A 25,254-nucleotide genomic window follows, 5' to 3' on the forward strand; every position below is an offset into this window, starting at 1 on the left:
CCCACACCAGTTCGCATGATAAAAAACCTTGGCTTTAAAATCTCTGCCTCCTTGTCCACTCGGGCACAGGTCTGCTCAATCTGCCAATCTGGCTATTTTCAATTAAAGGTCCTCCATACGTTTCTCCCTTCTCTTCCCTCTCATCTTTGAGCTCCAGTTGTCGCCTCCCTCATTTTGAGTCGTATCGACTACTGTAATTCTCTTTTCCTTGCCCAGCCATTGTATCTTTCCCATCGGCTACAGCTTCTTGAGAACGTGGCAGCACAGATTGCGAATGGTACCCCTTGTGGTTCCCATATCTCCCAGATACTGCGCTCTTTACATTGGCTGACTGTTCTTATGCGCATTGCCTTTTAGTCTCTTTGCATAGTTCATCAGGCATTCTGTGGCCAGGGTGCAGAAAACCTACAAGGTAAGTTCTTACCCTATCTCCTAGGACAGACATTATGGTCTCAAGATGCTTGTTTGCTTCCCGTTCCCCGGTTTCGGCTAACCAGGACGGGTGGCTGATTTTTTCAATTGCTGGAACCAAATTCCAGATGGAACTCTCTTCCGTCCCCCCTCTGGGCTCCTTAAAGACCTACCTTTAGGTTCCTGATTGTCTATCCTATTGTGACCCAAGATGCCTATGGTGAACGTGTGTTCATTTAACATAACATAACCAAAGGAGACATGGGCAACTCTAATGCCTACCCACACCCCTTTCAATGTAATGCACATAATGTCAAAAAGGAAATATTGTGCATTAAAAAAAAACAAGAGTAGTTTATGATCCACTATGATACACAGTGCATGTCTATTCTCCAAATTTGGTTGGAAATGCAGCAAGATTCGGATAGTGGAATTTAATAGTAATATTTCAATGGAACACTGGGAATGTGTATTGAGAGCGGGTTTGAGAGCAAGATTGGATTTGAATTCGAGACTGATTCATCAGAAGATACTTGGGTGCCTATATTGGACTTCTCTGCGCATGCCCACACTTGTACTGTTGTACAACGATCTGTGCTGGGGTTGTGGCACATAGAAAGGCACTGTATTGCATGCCTTGTGGGGCTATGCAAGAGTTCAACGTTATTGGAGCAATGTTTTGACAGTTTAGATTTGATAATTAACGTGTCCTTTCCTAGATCACCTATGCCGACTACCCTACCATCCAAAGTGTATAGGTGTGTGAGCGCTGGCAGTCAATATCGCTGGATTGATAGATCGCTAGTGGTGGCAGTTAAACAGATAATGAAGGTCTGGAAGACAAGGAAGAAACCACAGGTGGATGTCTGGATGAATGAATTGCAGATATTATCTAATTTTGATGAGGTCATGCTTTCAAGTAAAGACAGGATTGAGTAGTATTTGGATCTGTGGACATCCTTTAATGAATTAAATGGGTAGTTTTAGACTAGGTATTTATGCTGTCACATAAAATAGGTGAAGTTGGATCATTTGTTATGTGAGCAGGTGTATGAGTGTTTGTCTATGTGGGAATATGTGTTTTATGTATGTTTCTTGTGTTTAGGTTCAATTTAGCTCAGACTTAAACTGTTATGACTACATTGTTATTTGAGACATGATATGAGATGTTACAAAATTTAGTATATTTACTTATTAGAATTGTCAATTATTTGTAATGACTTTTCACTATAAGACTTGGATTTTATTTTCAGTTTATTTCCGGTTTGTAAATGCTCAATTGTTCTGTTCCATTGAAAATTTAAAAATACAATTAACATAACAAAAAAAGGTTACAAATAAAGCATATGCAGATGTACTGTAATACCAAACGAGATATTCCTGTAGATCCACAACCTGTTACTGCCAACTCAAAGGTTTTCTTATTATGAGGCAGATTCCTGGAATTACTGCGTGCCGCAATGGTAATTACCACGCGTGGTATAGCCACAAAAAAGATCTGCCAGACGTTTAGGCTGCAGTTTGTTTAACCAGGAGACCTTTTTGTTTGAGAGGTTCAAAAATAGTACATGGTCATTTAGGATACTTTCTTACACCCCTAAACAGATCACAAACCTATTATAGGCAGCAAACAGCATGCTACCGCCCCTCTCCCTCTGGCAATCACCCACATACATTTTTCATCTTCTGGCATAAATATGGCGGCTGCGCATGAACACATCAGCCCGACAGAACAATGCTGTCTTCAGACCCGCTGCTCTCTTCCAATCAGTGCGTGAAACAGTCGTGTTATGTGCTTCATCTGACATGCCTGTCCGCTTCCCTCCGCAGCTGAGGGGAGGCACAGCAGGGATTCTTTCATTTCTTTTGTCGTTGTTGCTCAGAACGTTTTTATGACTTTTAAGGTACTTTTTTTCGATCACAGCAAACATATTGATTCCCAGATGTCGTTGCACTGTTTCGAAAATGAAACCTAGCCTGGGCATTTAAATCCTACATTAGCTATGCATTGGAGAATGCTTACATCTTGTCTGCCATAATCAAAATGCCTGCCCTACTGTAATGATACAAAAATTGCAAATATGTAATTAGTTGTAGTTCTTCTTGAAGGTTCTATCAATTCTGCTGCGTTGCTCTACTTGAAAAAAGCAATGCGGGCATTAATGTATATTTGGTTAGTCATATATTGCAAAAAGCCTTAAGGCATCGGAACTCTTTTGTTCTTTATAATTATACATCTGCTTCCTTGCACTACATTCGGGGAGTAATACAAGGCCTATCTTTCTCATTGTACCTGATTTTCAGTGAGGAATGAGCATTTGTCCATGTCTAGCTATAAACAGGTGGCGAGGCGCTAGAAAAGCAGGGTGACGTGTACAGCTGGCTAGCGAATTGAGATTTCATAATCTCGCAAATTATACACATCATTTCCCTTGAAATTCAATGTATTCATTTTTTCACATGCATATTCCATGTATTAATCCTGAAAACCTGACTAAATGATAGTGTTGAGTGGTTTGACAAGCTCAGTACCTCGTTTCAGTATTCGACCTGGAGGTGCTGAGATTTATGGCACTGCTCATGGTTAAGGGGCGCTTCCTTGGGGTGGGGTTTGACATTCTGGGAACTGTGAGGTTTGTGAATACTAGCAACCAATTTCCACCAAAATTATCCTCAACATCTATGTTACAGCTCCTCACACAGCAACATTCTTGCTGCCTAAATATGTGCGTTGGCATTTTGCCTCTGCTTCCCCCCCAAACCTTGGTGCCCATATTCACCCTTCATGTCAGGGCGGTTATTCCTCTCCTGCATCCAAGCTTTGTTTGACTTTTTCAGACTAAATAGAATTGGAGTCAATTTAAATTGTTTTTGGAGTGCTCTATAACTGAGTTCAGTTGCTCAGATTTCACCACCACCAGTCACCCCAGACTGGCATGTTGACCTTGTGCCAAAGTTGTAGCCCACCAACTTTTATGGGGCTGGAGCCAACCCCAAGCATACAAACACACTTTCACAAACATATTTATATAAAAAAGGGAAATGTGTGGATACGTTTGAGCGTCTGTTCGAAATGTTCAGCACCTTCCCAATCATTCTACAAACCTGAAATGTGGCATGTGGGCAGGTTCCGTGGTAGACAACACAAAAAGTGTAACATTTTCATTTTTCAAATCTTTTTTTTTAAAGCAGTCTGCAATGCTTGGATACGTTTGTGTGTCTGTTCGAAATGTTCAGCATACTTTCCAAAATGCTACAAAACAGTTTGATGTAAAACAAATTAAAAAAAAAAAAATTTAAAAACTCAGCCAAAATCTAGATTAAGAGAAAAGCAGCCAAAATAATATAGTAAGATATATTGTCCAATAAGACGCTGTGGAAACAATAGGGTTTAGCGGGAAAGGCCGTACCAAACAAACTAGAGTGGGAATGAAAGCAGCAGCTATGGACGTCACGGAACTGACTTTTTCAACTCTCATGGAAATTATTTGCTGTTTTCATCCTTCTTCACTCAAGGAACCGATTTCCTCAACACTTAGATCTCACCAAAATAAATTGTTCACTGTGGTTCTGTTAAACAAAAAGCGGGCATATTGCCCAAGTCAAGAGAACACAACTCCTAGGAAAATGATGGAGCCAAGGCCTTGTTCTTGATGGGAGTGTTCCATGTTCCCAGCGAGGCTGGCCAACTGGGCTCACCTCGTCAGAGAAACAGAACGCAGAACTGCAGGTACTCTGTGCCAAGCTGGGATACAGGGGGAGAGGCGGAAGAAAGCGTAACCTTTCCATATGGTGTATATTGATTGGCCATCTGCTCTAGCAGCCCCCACGGGTAGCCATCTTGGATCAAGAGCTTCGGTGTAATGCAGGCTTGTCCCTTGAGCCATTGCTGAAGAGAGGCAAAGGTCACCAGCTATGTGGTATCCAGGCCTTTTCTGAGCTCTGCTTTCATGAAGGGGGTGGGGGTGCTCTAGCCTCACAAGAGGGGTTGCTTTACATTTAATAACCATGTGATGCATATGTTTAAAGTGATGTTCTATTTGTCTGTTTCCAGTTTCTTTCCTTGATGTAGTTTTGCATCTTTTGCCCACAACTGTAGGTTTTCCAAGGGAACACCGACCCCTCCGAAGTGGTGTTGAACAAGATTCACCAGCCAGTGCTGACTCGATTCGTCCGAATTCGCCCCCAAACCTGGCAAAGCGGCATAGCAATGAGGATCGAGCTCTACGGGTGCCAAATTACAGGTTCGGGATGCTCAGGCCTCTGTCTCCCTCAGCCCTTTTTGCCTTTGTAAATACAGAAGAATGAATCGCATCTAGAAAATGATAGCCCACCTCCAGTCGCATTGTGGCCGCGCCATTAGATCTAATGAACACAGCCCCAGCGATATGCATAGTTGCAAATGCACTTGTGTCATGTGCGATACCATTAGCAGGTCCTACCTTCTTAAAAGACACACAGGCACATTCTTATGTTGGGAAAATCAACACGTCAGGTCTCTGACTGCCATGTTCTGCAAGCTACAAAAAACAGAATTGAGGATTTCTCACGTGACGTCGCTCTATTAGCATCTATGTCGTCTTGAGGGACTCGTGGTGTTGCTTATTCTCCTCAGGCTAGTTAGACAGATCTATGAGATAATGCTCCAACTGCAGAAACATATATGCAGGTGCAAATGATGGATAGGTTTAACACCAGCTTTTATTATTCTACCGATCATTAAAATGTGCACTTTCATAAATGGGTCTAGCAACACCCCTTTGTTTCTTACAAAACGATATGCTGCAAGTAAATAATTCAAGGGTGGTTCAAAAGCTGTAATTGCTTGCGAAGCTTCATCCTGGTTTCTTCTCAAAACGGAACCAGCATTCCACCAGCTAAAAAGAACCCTTTTGACTTGGTTTGCACAGGGAAATTGTCTCTATTTTTGATCATTTTCTGCATGTCCTGTTGATCAGGTTCTCTGCTATTCTTTTACTTCACGAAACATTGCTGGGCAGAATAAGGGTTGCAATTCCACTCATCCACCACCCCTACTACAGAGGAACTTTCCGGGCAATTAGGAAGCGATATGCGAAAGAGAAAAATGGCTTTCAAAGTGACAGTGGCAAAACACGGTTGTAAATGAACATATTGTTAAAAAGATTCACAAAAGGTTAGTTTTGAAAAAAAAATAGTTATGTGCTCCTTTGTAATGCAAATCGGGCAAATGCAGGTGTTGGCGGCATGGGTATTTTAAGTGTGTTCTCTTTGCAGAGATTGCATTTTTGAATTTTTCAGGGTGTCAGCATTATGCACATTGCATTTCCACTTGTGTGAACATGGGTTGACCCGGTACTTATCAGAATTCGGGACTTAAGCTTTATCAGATTCAGAATATCTTCTACATGATCGAATACAAGTTGAAAGATCAAGATTTCATCCTAGGCAAACTGGCCACTTACTGCATTACAAGGCACACGAGGAGAGTGGAAAGCTTTACATTTCCGGCTGCACTTCACATATGATGACAGCATTTGGACATGTGAGACTGCACCTTTGCACATTATAATTACACCTGAGAGATTTGGGTTTGCTCAGCATAAGCTGGAGCGGGCATTGCTTGTGTGTTCTACCCATATTCTGCGAAGATGGACTCATTGAATCGATCTTCTCCGAGTATGGTCAGGCAAATCCTGATGCCACCGCCTGGCCCGCACAGCAGTGACTGAATGAACATAAAGTGTAGTCCGTTTTCTTTATCCACTATTCACTGCACGGAGCCACGAAGTGGAGCGAGGTGTGGTGAGGATGAGTAGGTAAAGAGGTTAGTGGAGTGGGGGAAGATTGGGCGTATGGGGGGGCGGCATTGGGTGGTGGTAAAGGGCCTGGGTAGGTTGGTTGGGGAAGTAATGTCTGGGTGCACCAGATAGGCTGGGTTTCTGGGCAGGGACATGGTGGTGCCCTATTTGGCATACAGTCGGTGGGAGGGAACCTGGGATAGGGATTCGGTTGGTGGGATTCAGTGGGTGGGCCTTCCAGGGAGGGAGATTCCACTAATTCTGATTGGGTGAAAACCTCCTTGGGCATTTGAGGATCCACTTAAAATATAATGGCAGCCCCTTTGCACCAGAGACTGTCCCTTGCATGTGATTACTATGCTTGCCATATGTGGCTATCACTTGCATCAGATGGCAGCACCAGGGTTTATGAAGCTTTGTTTGATATATTATTTTCAAGCACGGTGGCCGGCAAGACTGCATCTTACATGTAAGACTACAACTGGCAAATTAACCTTGCTGGCATGTGGAACTCAAGAAATATGATCCAAGTGTCTTCTCTACTTCTCCATACATCTCTAGTTGAGATGGATACTTTAATGGCAGGCAAGGTCCGAGCAAGCTGCGCACTTCGTTTCATATCATCTGAAAACAGAGATAGGTTTTGGAATGCAAATGTACTGAGTGAATGCATGATTATTGAAAATGTGTGCTCTCCTGTCGGCTGTGTGCCCCTTGATTCTGGTGTGAAAATTCTGTAGCAGGCAGGATGTGTTGATGCTAAGCTTTTCTCCTGTTGCTAAAAGCATTGAATACAATATTACATGTGTTCCCCCTGCCTGCAGGCTCATGGGACTCATGGGTGTCAGGGCGCATACAGGAATACTGCTTTTAAGGCAAGAATTTTGAAAATAGAAATGGGTCCAGGGGTATGGTGCGCAGCTGTAGGTTCCACCCCCTTTATTGGCCTGTGGGTTCCTATACCCATACCTCTCAAATCACCCATATTAAGAAGGTGTTCCGTGCCTTACACTCATTGTACCCTCCACACCTTTCTAAACTTCTGGAAAGTGTGGCCTACTCTCAGATTACCTTATACCTGACCAACATGCTCTTCTGCTTTCTATTCAATCTGGTGTTGGGTCTGCCCACGCTCCAGAAACTGCTCTTCATGTATCTAACTCTACTTTTTCTGCTCATCACAATAAGTTCTCCTTCATTTTCATTCTCCTGGACCTTTCTGCAGCCTTTGTTACTGTCGATCGCCCTACTCTTCTCTCTGCACTTTCCTCTCTTGATTTCTCGGGCTCGGCCCTTCAATAGTTAGCTCGTGTCTATCTGATCACATCATCTGTTTCTTAGTTGGGCCGCACTTCTCCTTCTTGCCCGTTGCCCGTAATCCCCAAAGATTTATTCTCAGCCCCCTGCTTTTCTCTGTCTGTACTATTCCTCTTACATCTGTAACCTTTCCCATCACTTCTTTTCAGACGACACCCAGATTTTCTTTTCATTTTCATTCTTCTCTGACTCTCTTCCTGTCTTCAAGTGGTCCAGTCTTGGATGTCATCTGACTTTCTCTCTCTCAACCCTTCTAAAAGTGACATTCTCTACTCACCTCCACTTCCTCCTTCCCACTCACGCTCTATGTCTCCCATCTCCCATATCACCATCTCCTACTGCTTGTAATTTAGGAGTTATTTTTGACTCGCACTCTCCTTCTCGTAATATATCTCTTCCAATGCATGCATCTGTTGTTTACATCTCATCAAGCTATGCAAAATGTGCCCCTTTCTCTCTTTCCATGCCATCAGACTTATCATTTTCTCTTCTATTTTCTCTATACTTGACTATTGTACTGCCCTGCTCATGGGCCTTCCATGCTCCTCTCTTACCCTTTTCAATTCTATTGTCAATTCTGTTGTCTTTCTTCTTTTTCAACTACCCTCTCGTTCTTCCCTCAGGCACTCCTCTCTCACTCTTCCTTCTTCCTTTTGACTCTTTTTTCATGTTTTGTGTATCATATTCAAATGCTATCATGGTCCTGGTCTCCCATATCTCTCCTCTCTTGTTTCCTCTTCTGTTCCTGCACGCTCTCTTCAGCCCCAACATCTTCACCTTCTTCTCTTAATCCCCCGTGTGCTCACTCGAGGTTCTGTAGGTTTTCCCTTCTTGCGCCTAAATTATGAAATGATCTCCCTCCAGACATCCGTGCTTCTCCCTCCCTTGCTATTTTTTATTCCAGCCTGAAGGCCCAACTGTTACTGTCTCTAATTTCGGACTAGTCTCTCTCTTTTAATTTGAACATTATTTGATATACCACTTTCATGTTTAACCTATTGTTAAGGGCTTTGGCGGAAGGGCTCAAGAAATGCAAATAAATACAAATGCAAAGGTGCATCATATCTTCCATAGAAGGTAGTAGTGGCACCCTCGCAGCAAACCTTCAGCACCCTCGGAAAATATGACTCCTCTCGATTGTCTTTCGTGGATACAGCCACCAGAACATTTAAGTTTACCAGCCTCTGAGACTTAACAACTTGAGAGGTTTGCAATACCCCAGCCCTTTTCTCATACTGATCATCAACAGAATCTTTTTGACTTGCTCTATGAAGTCGCTTTCAATTTCCGGTCTTCATTTTTCTTCTTGCTTTACCCCTCACCCCCCCCCCCCCATGCCCCTCTGTATCCCACCCCCCCGGTGTATATCTGTTCTGTTGTTACCTTTGTAAAGCGCTCCGTTATGTATGTGTATTCTCGATGCCAGGTCCGCACTCAATAAATACAATAAGAATATTAATAATTTAAACCTCCATATTGTTGCATTATTTCACTTTCAATGAGGTGGGCACTAGTGTAACTGCCGTCATGGATGCATGATGGGTCAAATTATTCACCCAGGCTCCCCAGTGACCCCGGTCTAATATGAAGCCTGCACAGCCATCTACTTAGTTTAACTTTTCGAGAGAGTCAAGAATGAAGATTTTCATACATTGTTGGACCACTCAGTCTTCCAACCATGTACACAGCCTTTGTCCCACACACACTCTGGTACAAGCCTACAGAGCTACGAGGTGACACCAGTAACAGATGGGCGCTATATAATTGGCAAGATAACAATACATCTGTGAACCAAAGACTTACAGATGCCACTTCATGCTGAATGCTATGTTTTCAGCATAGTGACACTCCAAAAGAGACCCCGTTTTTGATTTTAAAGGATAACTGATCATTTCCGGGTGAAAGAAGAGCCAATTGGATAATGGGGAAATTGTAAGACGTTTCATATCTTAACACACAGCAGAGGTGAGACAGGAAAGGGGGAGGTTTCCGTCAGGTCACAGCTGCTGAAAGAGGAACAGAAATCATGGGTGAGGTCACTAGCAAGCATGTATTTTGTGTTAAAGAACATTGGGAAGGTGGATTTCCAAATATTTTCAAAATATTTCCTTAATACCACAAATATGTTAATAGATTGTTCAAATAGCTAAGGGAAACACAAACGTGTTAAAGTGGACAACCATGCCACATATTAAATCAGGGCAACATACATGTTCCTAGGAACCACTGGTGTGGTAAATTGACCTTTATAAATGGTCATTCACAGTAGTGCTGCCATAATATCAGCAACTCTTATCACACTATCGGGTTATCATTGTGCACCTGTAGGTAATTCAACACCGAGCAACGTGTCAAATCCTATACTGAGCACAAGAATGCAATGCCGCGCGAAGGCACACATGCGCATACCGCAACAGTGAAGTTTAGCCAGCTTTGTGCCGCAAGTGTGTCCATAAAGATTCTAGACATGAAAAAATACTCCACAAAACTTGTCAAATAAAAATGAATGTGAATACGTACCTATTGAAGAGTGTGCAGGTATTTCTTAGATAAGCCTTTCAATGCCAGGGGACGCTTTTTTAATGTTAAGAGTGTGCTTGCTTTCTCTTCAATATGTTCTGTTAGCTAATCTTACCCTTAGAAGCATGTTTTGGTTTTTGGTCTAGGAGAACTGATGGAAGGCAGGTCTGTGCTTTGAGAGAATTTTGAGCATGGTTGGCTTTGAGGGCCACGTGTAGTGGAAGCTCATTCAAGGGTATGTAGTTAATGGTTGCCTGATGCTTTGCTTCTCCTGCTTCCCTCTCCAGATTCTCCTTGCTCGAACATGATGGGGATGCTCTCCGGCCTCCTGTCAGACGCCCAGATCACAGCCTCGTCCAGCAGGGAGTACGTCTGGTCACCTGGCGCGGCCCGCTTGGTCAGCAGCCGCTCGGGCTGGTTCCCCCAGATCCCCAACCCGCCTCCTGGAGAGGAGTGGTTGCAGGTGGACCTGGGCTCACCCAAGACGGTTAAGGGTGTGATTATTCAGGGCGCCCGGGGCGGCGACACCATGGAGAACCGAGCCTTCGTACGGAAGTTTAAGGTGTCCTACAGCATGAACGGCAAAGACTGGGAGTATGTGCAGAACTCGAAAAAGGAGCAAGACAAGGTGAGGCCTGCTGCACAAAGTGGCAACTCTTTCAAGGGCAAGTCTGCACAGTCACTGCCAGATCTCAGGATGGGGATTTGCAGGCAAATTAGCAATTGCAGGGGGGCTGGAAAGATGTGACTCCTTTCCGCAGCGATTTGTAGCAATGTGGTCCTTTTCAGGGAGCATTAGTGATCCGCAGCAGGATTGGGAGATTCCCTCGTGTTCAAGGAGCCATGTGCTTTGAATGCAAATCTGCAATACATATCAGTTCTCACCCATGAGCATTTCAGAAGTGGACCAAGGCATGTCCCATGTCATGCAGTTTTTCCTACACCTATGCACTATTTGTAGGCACTCTGCTTTTAGGTAGTCTCCCTTATTCTCTGCAGCCCAGTGGCATTGGGACAGAAGTGTAGAGGTAAGACTTTCTCTCCCAGCAATTCAGAGGTGTGCATGCCCGCCCTCTCTTATCATTAGATGGAGTTTAAGGCCATGACATGGCAGTAGCACCCTCTGGCCTCCCTGTCTGTTAAACACAAAATTGAGGGTTTTGTTTTTCTCTTTCGTTGTCTCCCTTGCAGCTCTTCGAAGGGAACATGCATTACGACACCCCCGAAGTGCGAATATTTGACCCTGTGCCTGCGCAGTATGTCCGAGTCTACCCAGAAAAATGGTCACCTGCTGGGGTTGGGATGCGGCTAGAAGTGCTCGGCTGTGATCTGATGGGTAAGGAGCCGCTTCTGAGTTGGGCGTGCTCTGTAGTGTTGTTACTGTGTACATGTGGGTGTTTGCTAGTGTTCATCTGCATACATAGGGTTACCAGAAGACTTCGTTTTCCCAAGAACACCAAGCTCCCAGGCCTGTGCTTCTGTTTCTCAGTCTTATGCACTGTGGAGCTGGGAGAACCACAATGAAAACAATTAGACTGCAGTGCCTGATTGCAATGGGTCGGACTTGTGGGTCACTCCTAGAAAACAAGTCACTGAAATATGGGTCTGGACGCCAGATGTTCCCTCAAAAAGAGACTTCACTTCCACTGGAAAATAGCACATGTGGCAAATCCCTTCACTCCAGCCCAGTTCCGCACACAGGAAGTTCCCTTCCCATCGCCCCGCTTGTCACTGGAAAATGAACTTTTCTTCCTCTCCTCGCTTGTAATTAAGATTTCAAAGTTGTTATAATCCTCTTATTAAAAACTTGATTGGCAGTCAAAATCCCCTGCACTCAAATTACGTGCGAGTTGCCGGAACCTGGTGGGGATGTGGTTTGCCCCCGCCCCCCCCCCCCACCCAGGCCTTCTAGATCCACCAGACGGCCATTGATCGCCAGGCACCCTGAGTGAGGGCAGCAGCTGCCCGGATTTGCTCCATGCTATCCCGATTTCAGGACTGACAGACAGGGTTGCACAGGTTGGGCATGGTCTCTCAGAGGCGAGCGACAGGAACGATAGGCTCATGTATTCGCATTACTTAAGTTCATGGGATATCATCTTTCAGTCACTGCTTTTTTTAACGGGTGGACCTTTTTAGTTTTCGTTTCTGGGCTGCCTGCCTGCGGTCAAAAGAAAGTAGCATTGGCCTGGTTCATGAATCGCAAAGACCTATTCGGGCCTGCTTTGCAAATTCCTTTTTGATTCATTAAATCCATCTGCACTTTTTGTGGCTAAAAAGGTAAGTGGATTTATTGAATGTCCACTGTCATCCTTAGCTCACATCTTGCACGCGGTGCTACCTTTTTGGTACCTCTTTGGGTTGAGCACCTGATGCGGGGATGTAGGCACATCCTGATGGGAACCTGCTCGAATCCTCTCGGGGAGTAATCGGCCTTTCGTTGTTCTGAGGTTGGTAAAAGGACTTGGGAACTGAATTAGGAGCGAACATGTATATTTTAAGAATGCCTCACGAGTTAAGTGCTATCCTCAGACATGGGGCTGCCAGCCTTCACAAGTATACAACCCGGCAATACAGTTTTATAAGGTAAGAGTAATACCTTCTGTAACAAATCTAGTGTGAAGCTGCCCATATAAGTCAGTCACCAATATTATCATTATTTTTCATAGCTCGGTGTATGATTTTATTGAAGTGAGGTCTCCTCAGTTAGAAATAAGAGAAATAGTACGAGTGCCTGATGGAACACAAGTGCAACTTTTCTCAGGTGCACCCCATTATTCCACCAAAGACAACATTAAGGAAATCAAACCACAAGCCAGCTATGCTTCCTATTTACATGCAACTTGCTCAAAGCGCAAATGGAATCTCGAGTCCTGTGCATCTGCCCCTGTGCCCTAGGTGCTGCAAAGTGGCGATTATAAAAAACGATATCTGGCCCTTTTGCCAGAGGATGTCCAAAGTTCTTCATGGCATAGGGACAGCACTTCTCTATAACTTGGCTTCTGTTTAGCAAACACATGTATTCTGGGAGTTGTCGTTTTCGGGAGCTTCAATTGACCAAATGAAACTTAAGCACCCAAGAGCGTCAATGATTGATAAAAAAATAAAGACCAGGACAGCAAAGGTTGTTTTCCCCGTGGCATAGTGCCATCTGGTCACCCAGGCGGCACGCCCCTATTAGAGTCAGAAGAGGCCTGTCCAGTCCTGTTTTTGTTTCCATTGGGCTTGCACTCCTGGATGTATAAAGACAAGTCCCGGAATGCTATGAATAAATCAGGACTGGACAAATAGTCCAATGGAATGGGGCACTTTAGCGTGTACTTGTGCACGTTTGGGAGAGCGAAAACAGGTTCTCCCTCGGCCTCTGCTGCAATGACTACCTTCCCATTGAGAAACGTCACTCTCTGCAGTACATACAGGGCGCTATTCATCGCTCGCACCTGGGGCCCACCTGCGATCCCATATGTGCAAAAAGCAGATGGGACTCTTGACTTTTAATAGATCCGCGTGGTCGCCACCTGTTGCTGTTGTACATCAGACTGTGCTCTTTTTATCGCGCGCTTCTGTTTTTAGACTACTTTTCAGCCTTCTTTTTTAACCCAGTGTAACTGATTTAAAATAACTCGTATACTGCCTTCTGTAATGTTGGTGCACACTTCTAGAAACCACCCTAAATGAATATATTTTCCACTGCGGAGTTGAACCGACCATGCATGTTGTTCTGTGGGGAGCGTGCTTGTTTTTTGCAGCGCCTGGCAGCTCATTAAGGTAATGCACCTCATCCAGACATTTCCATCACGTATCCAGTTCGCGGTGACGCTTATATGACCTTTCATTTGTCCACGATTGATAGATAAAGCGAGTACCGGCGAGTTTAGTGGCTACAATTAAGACCTGTTAATTTATAAACCATGACAGCTTATGAGCAACAGCAAATGCTGTGGATAACACACGCCATTAAAGCGTAGCTACCAAGTGCCCCCCCCACCCCCTCGTCCCTCTCCCCGTCATGCGTGACGGAAGGCCTCGCGCAGTGGTCAGCCATGGTATAATGATGGACCTGCTGATGGCAGCTGAGTTAGGCGTTCGTCTGGGCACTTGTTTTGGATTTGCTCTTCGCATCCTGGTACTTCTAATTATGCTTTTGTCAGTATATAACACGCAACAAAAACAGGTCCAAATAAGCAGGTCACCCAAAAAAGGCACGCCACGTAGGGCACAAGGAAACTTCAGGCCTCTGTTTGGAGGGTGACGTGAGGAAACTGGTGCAGTGGTGGCCAGTGTGAGAAGTTCATATAGTGCCGGTTTCTCTCCCACGCGAGACAGTCAGGACTAGAAGCCTCGGAATGCAAACACACACCAGGACTACGGTGAAGCCTGACTTTGGGCTACTTTATAGACAGTTGAAATAACGGAGGGCACTCCAGACAAGGCCCGAGTGTTTGGAGTTTCCGTTTTAAAAGCTCAGACCCTGCAGATTCGATGTGACTGATGCGCGAGCTGAGCTGCCACTCCCCAGCCGTCTCACGGGACACAATAACGCACCAAGGAAGAAAAGCTGGACAGGGTAAGGAAAAGCCGGGGCACCCTGGGGTAGGCAGGCACTACTTCAGAAGGGCTACTGTTGCGATGATCGATTTAGCGAAAGGAAACCCTGTTAAAAGGTGGCCTGTCGGCTTTAACAAAGGGAAACCTCTGGGCTTTGGCTGCGTTTTGCCTGGCAGGGCCTTTTCCCAGAAGGACTCTCGCCCGAAAAACAATACACCGTGAAGACTGGACCCCCCCTTTGAAGATCGGACCCCATGCGCCTATCAGCTTCCGTAACCCCCTCCCCCCGTCCCCCACAATACCCCCCAGCAGTCGAGACCATTGCCTTGCTAGTTGTGTTTCCTTTATTTGAGTGGAGTCCGCCGAGTCAGAGACCCCTTCCTCCCCCCCTTACTTTCACATTCACGCTGTGCTGTAGTAGTACCATCTGTAACTGCCTCACAGGGCCTTTTTTCTACGGGAAAGGCCTAATAGCTGACCACTGGAACACTGTCATCCACGGAAATGCCCCACTCCATTCATGATAAAGCAGTCCATTCCGTGTTTTAACTTTCCATTCTGGGATGTGTAGTCCTGCTTTAAGTGTTACTCGGAATGGAGAAAATACAAATTACAACGATAATCCAAAGTTTTGTTTGGCTTTAAAGTCAGGAGCAGCTGAAAGGGACCACATGGCATTGGGCTAGTTGACCGCTACTAGTGCCAGAAATATCATGTAAAAAATATTGTAGTTCTCCTTAGAAGTGGTAGAACTGCCCTTTGAAATGTATTGAAGGTATGTACTTCCTGAAGAAGCACAGTCAGAGGAATGCATTGCTGCCAACGGGCAGCCTGACGGTGTATCATAGTTTGCATGCTGGTAGGGTGACCAGATCTTTAAAAAAAAAAACCCGGACAGGCCATAGACATAACAGTAGGACTAACATATATAAAACAAAAACAAATATATATATATAGTCCTACTTCTATGTAGCTGGCCTGTTGCGGGGGGGGGGCGGGGAGCGAAGGGGGTGTGCTCACATGCACACCCCTCTTATTGGAGGAAATTGGCCGGGGAGGTCAAGGGAGAGGAAATGGGGGCGTGAAATGCTTTTCACGCCCCCATTTGCGCATTTAAAGTTGCGCCGGGACCCGATTTTGGGATTTCGAAATCAGGTCCCGGAACAAACAGGGACCTTGGGCACCCACCCATGCAAACCGCGGATGGGGTTTGCAAAATGAAAAAACTCCCGGGACCCCGGGACAGGGAGTGATTTCCCCGGACTGTCCCGGGAAAACCCGGACGTCTGGTCACCCTACATGCTGGGGACGTGAATGCCCGTGTATCTCCTTAACAGGGTCAGTTGGGGCTCTGCCACTCGCAATGTAGGATGCAGTGTCTTCCCAACTGGCATCATCATTCCATTGGTAAAATTTACTTCGATATAAAAATCTGTTGCAAAGTAAGATAATATTTTCACTTCAGAGAATCACAAAACAAATAATTTAACTCCAAATATATGAAACTGCTGGGGTGATTCCAAACATGGGGCGACAGTGGCATCTACTAGTCAATAGCATTATTGTCACTCAGCATCTTTTCTTTAACTTTCAGCATCTGGGAGAACTTTGTCTGGGAGGCATAGCACCCTTTCCTCCGCCCCCCCTCTCCCGGCAATCATTTTTGGCTGAGCCCAGGTAACCTAAAACCCAAGGTATGTGCCGTGGTAGAGGCACAGTTTCTGTGAGGTACCTCTGTTAGATGTACAGGTGGCCAGAGACACCTGGTGCGGTGAGCAATTATCTTCCTACTGGTTTGAGTGCAAGTCTCTCCTCGGCCTGGAAGCCGCACAACCTCAACAAATCCTGACCTTATGCCGTGGTGGGGCTGTGCAGCTGTGCATTGTTTGGGGTCTCTCTGTATGAGGAGCAGGTGTTAAAGAGAGAGTCAAGGGTTTGCAGTTACCTTCAATTTGGAACCATACAGCCTATTAAAAACTGAAAAAAGTTCAAAGAGGAATTTAAAAAAAGACATAGATGAAATATACAAGTGTTACAATCGCGCAGAAGTCTTGAAATGTATCAGATGCAGCTGCAGTTCTGCAAAACGGAGAACCTTTCTTTGAAAACTTTTCATCATTTGTGCTCCCCACTCCATCATTAACATTTTTTCTGAATAAATCTGCATTTTGTGGCAAAAAATCCCACAAAAATGGAAATATCATGAATATTTTTCCTAAATGTCAGATGTTTTTAAGCAAACATGAATATTTATAAAACAGTGCCAATATCTTCCAAATGTGGAATGCATTTGATTGGAACGCCTAAGATTGTATAGCTAAAAAAAGTTACTTAGGAGATTAAAAGAAGGGGGTTTTTGAACTACACCATAATTACAGGATTTTTAAAGATTATTGAAAGAGCAATTAGAATGGGTTAGACGTTATTTCCGATTCCGACGTGCCTTCCTGCTGAAAGATGAGCCTCAACTTTGTGAGAATTACCTATTTTTCAGAAAAGGGCACAGCTTTTAGATTTTTACCACACATACTTGCTAAGGGAGCGCATTGGCAACTTTATTCAGCATGGGAATTCAGAGGAGAGAAAGTTGGATAATTTAGCAAAAGAAGTAAACAATCAGAGGGATTGTGTTGACTGGCTTCTAGTGATGGTACCAGGCATCATCCCTTATTTGTCCCGGGAGGATAGCTCAGGGGCAACACGCTCGTCGTGGAAACAAAATGACACGGAGCAACACAGGTTCGATCCCCGGGTCCGTGCTTAGAAACCTCTGGGTATTAAGTGCCTTATAAATAACTTATTATTATTATCATGTGCCTGGTACGATGTGAACGTTGTGGCAGATCAGAGAGGGGGCTGACAGCTGTTATTCCTGTAAGAGTGCTGGGGAGTTCTCAGGCTCTGCTTATGCATCATCCTGTGTGGTTCTGGGAGAGCAAATTCCAGGCAAATCGGGTTTGGTAAATGGGAATAACATTCCATCTGGCGGATATAAGCATGAGGCCCTGAGCAACATTCCAAACTATCCCCTCTCGCAGGGAAAGATCCTGTTTTTTGGCCAATAATTCACCATTATATTTTCTCCATGCATGCCAGCACGCCTAATTCTATTGGAGATGCTAGTCCATTCCTGTCTTTGTTTGCATTCCGGGACCTCTAGTTCGGGATGTACAATGGGGAAATCTGGGAATATAGAATGCAAAGTAAAAACCAGGGCTGGGATAGCATCTCCCGAATAGATCGGGGCCTGTTTATGTATGGCAATTATATTTTTAAATGGCACTCTATTGGGCATAGACACGTTTCTAAGCATTCCCACTTTTATAGATGTGTAAGTAAATAGGCCACTACAATGGCACTTTTTCAGTCCCAACCTTCCCTTTACATCTATTCCATGCTTAAGTCAAATTTGTGCAATAAGTTAATGAAGGATAAGAAAAATTAAATTAAATTGCTCATTTAAATTGCGGTTCATGCTGGATTCTGGGCCTCTAAGCGAGGGGCCAGCGTTGTCTTTTTTGGAAGACTAACGCATTGCCCCAGAGCTGGACACAATGGGCCTCATTATGACCGTGGCGGCCACAATATGAACGGTGCCGGAAAGGGGCAGGCATTGTTCATACCGGGCCGCCACATTACGAGTTCTGCAGCGGGTCCTACTCTGTACGCCTGGCCAGACCAGACGTGTAGCGCAGCACCCGCTAGGAGTACAGGATGCTAACAACGAATCCGTCATCAACAGGTCCATTGTTAGCATCCTCCCCATTCCCATTGAGCCCTGTGGGAGTTCAAATGGGAATGGGGACATACCGGGTCCCGGTCCCGCAAATGGGAATTACCGGGCCTGCAAAGGTCGGAATGGCCCGGTAATTCCCATTTTGCGGCACCCGGACCCGAGTTTGGGGGTAGCAATGCCTCTAAAAACAGCATGGCTACCTTCAAACTCGAAGTGAGGCCCAATGACTCTCCCCACTTCAAGGCTTACAATGGCATCTGTCTCTGAGACCAGAGGACCAATCACGAGGAGCACCTCAACTTGAGCTAGGGGTCACTACAATTCCATGTCAAACTCAAGGAAGCTCTGAAATGTGTCAAAGTGCTTGGAGGCAGCTACTGGTGTCATGCCACTCTTTGCACACATGAGCAATCAAATAATTAACCAATTTTTTGGGCAATTCATAATGTGTGAAACCCAATTTGGAAGCAATGGAGAAGATTTGACAGAAGTGTCTTGCACCACCACTGAATAGTCAACAGATCCATTTGTGGTGGTGCATTGGGAAACCTGTGGGAAAAGCACCAATACCTGCCTGTGCAAATGAGATCTAGGCAGCTACGTTGGTGTTTGTGCACAGTGAGAGGTAGTTATGATCTCAATACAATCCATACTCAAACAGAAGAGAGTATGTTATACTACTCTCCGCCATGCAAGGGCTCAAGCTTGTATAGGGTTCTTCTAGTTGGAACAAAACATGCCTTCAAATTCTTCGTCCCTGAGGATCAATTTCACTAACCATACTTTTGCTCTGTGGGAATTGTGGGGTAATTGGAGGTAGTGATGAAACAACCGTATCTACATCTCATTATGCTATGTTAAGTTAACCAAAGTTTGTACTGCACCAGTTACCACCATCGAGGTCTTACAGCGCCAAGGCGTGTGCAGATACTGGTGTACTGTGGCCCTGCCTGGGGTCATGAGTCCAGGGTCTGCGGCATAAGAATTCTCTGCCCTTGTTGTGCTTTCAACCAAAAAAGATGTTTAAATGTTGAGCAAAACGTTGTTTTGAAGATCTATTTGGGCAAGATAATTTTATGACTGCATTTTTGGTTGGTTAGACAATCCTCTTGCCCTGCTGCCAGCCCTATGAGTGGGCTATTCCCACTCCTAGAGTGCATTCAGAATGCAGCCCCTGCGTTTGGTGTCTTGCGAGTGTCAGCTTGTCATGATTGTTTCTTGTTTCCTACAGAAGTAAAACCTACTTCTGAGACCCTGAAGCCCACCTTGACAGTTGAAGAGACTACTACTCAATACCCAACAGATGAGTACACGACGGAATGTGGCGAGAGCTGCGGGGACAATGAAGGTACTTGCTGCAGCAGTTGCCAATAAACAGCTACATTTGTGTGTTGGGGGAGTGGTGAGTCCAAGGCAAAGCGTGAGCGGTGCCCACTGTTGTAGCTCAGTTCCTCTCTGCTATCCTGAAGAAATAGAACCTCGCAGTCAAACCTTAATTCCAATCTAGCAGCCATAAAAAGAATAAAAAAAGAAAAGAACCCCAAAATCTCCGTTCAATGATCAGTTGAGGTCCAAAGACTCTGCTCATAGTAAGAGCTGTAGCAAAAAGAATGAAATGATGTCAAGCTGGAAGCAACCATGGGGCGGCCATTTTGCCATTTGAACCTAGAGGAGTGACTATTTGTTAAGCAAGTTCAGAATGGCAGAGGATCATGAGATGTTGGGAACTTCAGAATCCGTTTGGAACTTCTGGGGAAGCTGGGGACTCGTAGTGAGGGATGCTGATGGCTACATGGGTTGCTGAGGACTTTGGAGAGGGGCATGGGGGGGTTCAATTGATGCTGATGAATTCAGGAGATGCTGTGGACTTCTGGAGAGGCGGAGACTGAGGAAGCCGGAACAGGATCAGTGAGGACTTCTGCTGTGGAGGTGGCTGAGGAGTTCAAACGCTGCTGAGCCCTGCAAGTGAGACTGACTTTCAAGGGTTGAGGGCTTTGCAAAAGCTTGAGACCTTCATGGGAGGCAGATGACGCCTGGGGCCCATATAGTGGAACCTACATATGTTGGCTCTTACTCGCCCTGCTTAAGTAGTCTCAGGAAGGAGGCCAAGAGTTGGGTTGACATGGCTGCAGATCCATACATTTTTTCTGCATCCAGAGCAACATCACATTGGGAAAACATTGCCTGCTGCTGCTGAAACCACAAAATAAAAACCGAATGAAGAGCTGGCTTCTGATGAGGGTCCATACGGGTTTGGCATATGTGTGCATTAAAAACATCAGAAGCGGCTCTATTTACGGGCCGGGTCTGTGCCGAAATGTTGAAAGCTTCATTTGCCTGTTTTAATTGGGGGCTGAAAGCAATGTGGGAAAGAACAGAGGAAGTGAGCAGCAGACACAGAAGCCAAACAGTCTGTGTAGCTGCATTTAAAAGGGCTCTAATTAGTGGCGGAAATGTCAGGGGGTCTCTAGGAGGTCTTTCAGGATGTGGCGACTGCGCTTATCAAAGAGGCATTGACAAGGTGGGTTCCCCTCCGCTTTGCAGTCTGTGCTTTTTAGGGAATTTTAAAGTAATCTGCAGACCTAGGTTTAGCCTTTTCTTCGCAGACAAGCACAGTTCCATTCTCACGTTGACAGCGGCCTTCCCTATTCCAACCCCTACGCCCCATCCTCAGGTGTAGCTAGGTCATGATGTAATTTTGCACTTGCCTCCCTTAGGTCATAGGCACCCATCTGGGGGCTGCCTCTGTCATTTGTTACTGTGTTATTGTCAGTCATTTCTGATTGAAATTGACACCCCTGTTCTTCATATAAATGCAAATACAAATAATCTGTTTGAAGGCTAGGCATTTGAGATCTGAGAGCGAGTTCTTTTTTGGAGGCCACCAGGGACAAGCACATACTCCTGGTCCAGGCTAAGGGTTGTGGTGGGTCCACACTCCTTATTAAGCCTACACCTTGTTGTTACACATCCCTGATCAGGGCTATGGGCTGCTTTTGCTGACTCCCCATCACGGCGTTTAGGGGGCAGAGTGTTTTTTTTCAACTATGGATTGCATGTGCAGACTCCTGACCAAGACCACGCGACAGGTGCAGAATCCTGAAAATGGTAATAGGAGGTGGGTGCAAACTACTGATCAAGGCAATGGTGTTTAGGGGATTCAGACACCTGAGCAAGGCTCTGGGCAGGCGCGTGAGGCAGCTGATCAAGGCTTTGTGGTAAGAGGAGGCTCCTGATCAAGGCAGCGGGGGGTAGATCTGGCAATGGGGCATGAGGAATATTTGTCTATTAACATGAGCGGCCTGATTTTGGTCGGAACAAACATCTCTGAACTTAAGATACCTGGTTCCTGTTTGTAAAATGCCATGTAAGATGGCTGCCTTGATTGGTGTGCCCTGTGCTGAGTGAGATAGTCATGACCTAGAACTTTAAAACCTGTAGATGACCCTGCCTGTATCTTTCCATGGCTAATATGGCAAGTAACATTCAGTTGTGCAATAGCAGCATGTGCTGTTCAAAGTGCAGCAAAGCCTTTGGGTATTGGATGCAAGCTCTATACTATAACAAAAACTATTTATTGTAATTCTTTCTTTGCACCAGGTTCCCAAGTGCCAGCCGGGTTCAACTGCAACTTTGACAGCCAGCAGAGTCTGTGCACGTGGTCTCAGGACCCAACGGCGGATGGCAGGTGGTCCCTCCAGTCACGGAACCCTTGGATCGGTAACTCCGGATCGGTCCCTGGTAAGTTAAGCCTAAGGAGGAAATATTTGATTTCAGCCCTGTCCCCTGGAAGCACGAGCCCCAGTCATGTAACATAGGCAATGAGGTAGCTGAACAGGCTGAGCGCCGGCTGCAGAGCTCTGACAATCATTTGTGATTTGCGAGTTTGAACCCCAGCAGGTTTGACTTTGCTTCAAATATTTCCAAAGATCAAACTCAGGAGTGCTGCTAGACATTGTTACTTGTGGGACATTTACGTTTGTGGTGTTCCCTTGGGAAATGGGCAGCTTTCAGTACAGTGGCACATCTGTGGAAGCCAGTAGCGTGGGAATGTCTCCAAAGGCCATTTGACAGATTCCAGCTCTGTATTTCATCAGGTCGGTACAATTAGCACAATTTTAGAGCAGGAGATACCATTTGATTGTAATTTATATTCTATACATATCTACACTGTCTGCACTTAACTGATTTGGTTCTAGCTCAACTACTTCACTTTTGGCCCAACTTAAAGTTGGGGAGTGGGCGGAAACAAAGGCGATACCATATACCATCCCAGATGAAAGTGATGCAGCTATATATGATGGGGGGTTTGTGGGGAAGGGGATTGTGGGACAGGAAGTGGGGCATAACAGAAAAGTAAAGGGTTGATCAAAGGGAGTCCACCTCACTTGGCACCATCATAATGATTACAGTTTAAACACACATAACCTGGAATGGCAGCAGGCGAGGGGCTGCAATGGCAGCAGGCGAGGGGCTGCAATGGCAGCAGGCGAGGGGCTGGAATGGCAGCATGCGAGGGGCTAGAATGGCAGCAGGCAAGGGGATGGAATGGCAGCATGCAAAGAGGCGCTATGCACATTTTCTCATATTGGTCTGCCCCTTTTTTCCAGATTACCCCCTTATGTGTGCCTATTTTCGTCTCCCATGCTCTGGCTGCCACCTGCCCCTGCCTCGACCCCAGGCTCTAGCTGCGGGTTCACTTGCACAAAGCTTCTTTTCGGGGTTCATGCCAGCCCTCTTCTTGATCTCCTTCTCATTCAGTGGTCTCAACCCTTCATCAGTTTTGCGCTATTGGCCCTGAGTAAATTGGCATGCTTTACATAATCCTGCCCTCTAGGGGCTCTAATCGGAATTGCTCTTAAAGTGTTGAAAAACAACCCCTGTGCATCAAGAAACCTCAGGGAAGCCCAGGATCCTTTTATAATAGTGTCAATTTTGATATGTTTTAATCAGCAATCCATATCCTGGCTTTTCTGTGACCTTTTGCTACTTGTCAAATATAGTCAACAAGCAACATTCATCGAAAGGCTCACAGCAGCCCCATCTCTTGGCGCGGGCTTAGCGGGTGACGGCTCATGCGCAGAGCTAAATAGCTCAGGGGGTGGGCGCAGGAAGGTGCCCACCCAGAAAGCTACCATGAAGGTCGAGGTCCAAGGGAGACAGCCGGGGTAACTTCAGCGCCAGGTAGGCGCTTCCAGTGAGGGCTGCACCTTTTCTCCACCACAAGGTACGCCGCTCCCCGCAGCCCCGATCTGCCGGGGCATCCAAGGGATGCCGCCAGGACATGCTAATGGGGCATGTCCTCTCAAGACTGCCGCCTCGTTCAGTTTCTGCTTTCGCCTCTGGCATTTCCTTGTGGTGGTCTTTCTGCTACATTTTGCAAATGAAACGTGATAACCCGTTCAGTTACATGTATTCTGCAGACCTAGAAAAAACATGTTTAGTGGTTAAAAGCATCCACTTTAAAGCATGACTGCGCCAAAGTATTTGCTTAATGAAATTTACGATTTGTTATTCAGGCTGCAATACTGCTGCACATTGATATAATTTGCAAGGCATTAGTGATCTAAATTACCTATCTCGGGTAACGGATTCTGCTCTCCTATACATTTTTGTCTCTAAGGTAATTCTCAGCTGCAGTGACCAGTGATTTACTGAAGGTCTCTACAGAGCCAATATTTGCCCTGAAGTCATGCTGTACACTGATAAAAAAATACTGAAGTACCAAATAATTAAATAATAATTGGGAGGATAGCTCAGGGGCAACGTGCTCGCCTTGGAAACAAGACGACACAGAGCACCAAAGGTTCGATCCCCGGGTCCGCGCTTCGAAACCTCTGGTTATTAAGCGCATTATAAATAACCTATCATATCATAATAACAATAAATTAATGCGTCTTGCAGCATATCCACGTTCTGTTACCGTGCAGCGAGGCACTCAACGCACAGTAGGTAAATGACAAGTAGTTGTGGCACCAGTTTTGCGCTAAACAACCAAGTCCTCTTTGTGTGGTCATGACTAAAATTGACCACTGGTGAAAGTTGGGTGGCAGTGGGATGCTGAGCAGTTTAGCATTTAATTCACTTCTGCCTCCATATGCATTTTCACACCGTAGTGCCACTGCTTCCTCATTCTTCAGGGAGAAACCCTCAGCCAAAAAAAACCCTCTCTTTTCACAGGCCGAGCAGAAAGGCCATCCTAAAGAAAAGGAGATGGAGGAAAGTGGATTCACTCACAGAGACTGGGCATTGGGGGTAATGGCGATGCTGACATTGTGAAGGTTCCAGTCAAGAAGATATCTGCCAATTAAAAATACTTTTAGCATTGAGGACATCACATTAACTTATTTGGCTTGTGGCCTAGTCATCCAGATCATGAAATGTTAATTTTTATGACATTTTCAACTGCACAACTGCCAGGTGGATTCTCAGCGCTAGTACTCAGATCAATGACATGAGACTAAAATTGGGTGGATACATTCTAAACTAAAAAAGAGGTGTATTTTTAATAGTATATTTAAAAAACAAGATGGTAAATTATTTTCAAATGTGGTGCAAGATTGTTTCACAGTGTTGTGACTTGTGTGATGAAACTCTTATCGACCGTCCTAGATTTATTAAGTCCAAATGTGTATGGTATGGTTCATGATTACAAACATTTTAATGTTAGGGTGAGTGTTGTGAACTGTTATGTGAGCATCAATCAATGTGTCTGTTTTGAATTTCAAGATTCACACATACAATCCTTTTATCACAGACTTGTTTATCAAATACAGAGGTCTCTGATCCCTGTTATATTCCTGACATGCTCTGTGATTTAATGCAAAACATAGAGCAACCCTCATTAATGCTATTTGTCCCATTTCCCACTCTCAAAAAGCTATTTTGAAAGAGTACAATAAGAGTGTACCAGACTGTACACCTTGGAATGATAACCTTCTA

The 25,254-nt window shown here is 45.2% G+C and overlaps 1 protein-coding gene across 2 annotated transcripts in view; it reads left to right on the forward strand.

Moving 5' to 3' along the window:
- Positions 1-25,254, forward strand: part of NRP2 (neuropilin 2) — a 193,178-nt gene that overhangs the window by 135,671 nt on the left and 32,253 nt on the right. For both annotated transcript variants that reach the window (XM_069615560.1, XM_069615561.1), the window contains exons 8-12: positions 4,511-4,655; positions 10,316-10,656; positions 11,220-11,364; positions 19,544-19,660; positions 21,913-22,053. In XM_069615560.1, coding sequence (XP_069471661.1) covers positions 4,511-4,655; positions 10,316-10,656; positions 11,220-11,364; positions 19,544-19,660; positions 21,913-22,053 — 889 coding nt within the window. The remainder of the gene's footprint in view (positions 1-4,510; positions 4,656-10,315; positions 10,657-11,219; positions 11,365-19,543; positions 19,661-21,912; positions 22,054-25,254) is intronic.

Source organism: Ambystoma mexicanum, chromosome 9, assembly GCF_040938575.1.
Source record: "Ambystoma mexicanum isolate Mex_15411 chromosome 9, UKY_AmexF1_1, whole genome shotgun sequence".
Classification (NCBI taxonomy): Eukaryota; Metazoa; Chordata; class Amphibia; order Caudata; family Ambystomatidae; genus Ambystoma; species Ambystoma mexicanum.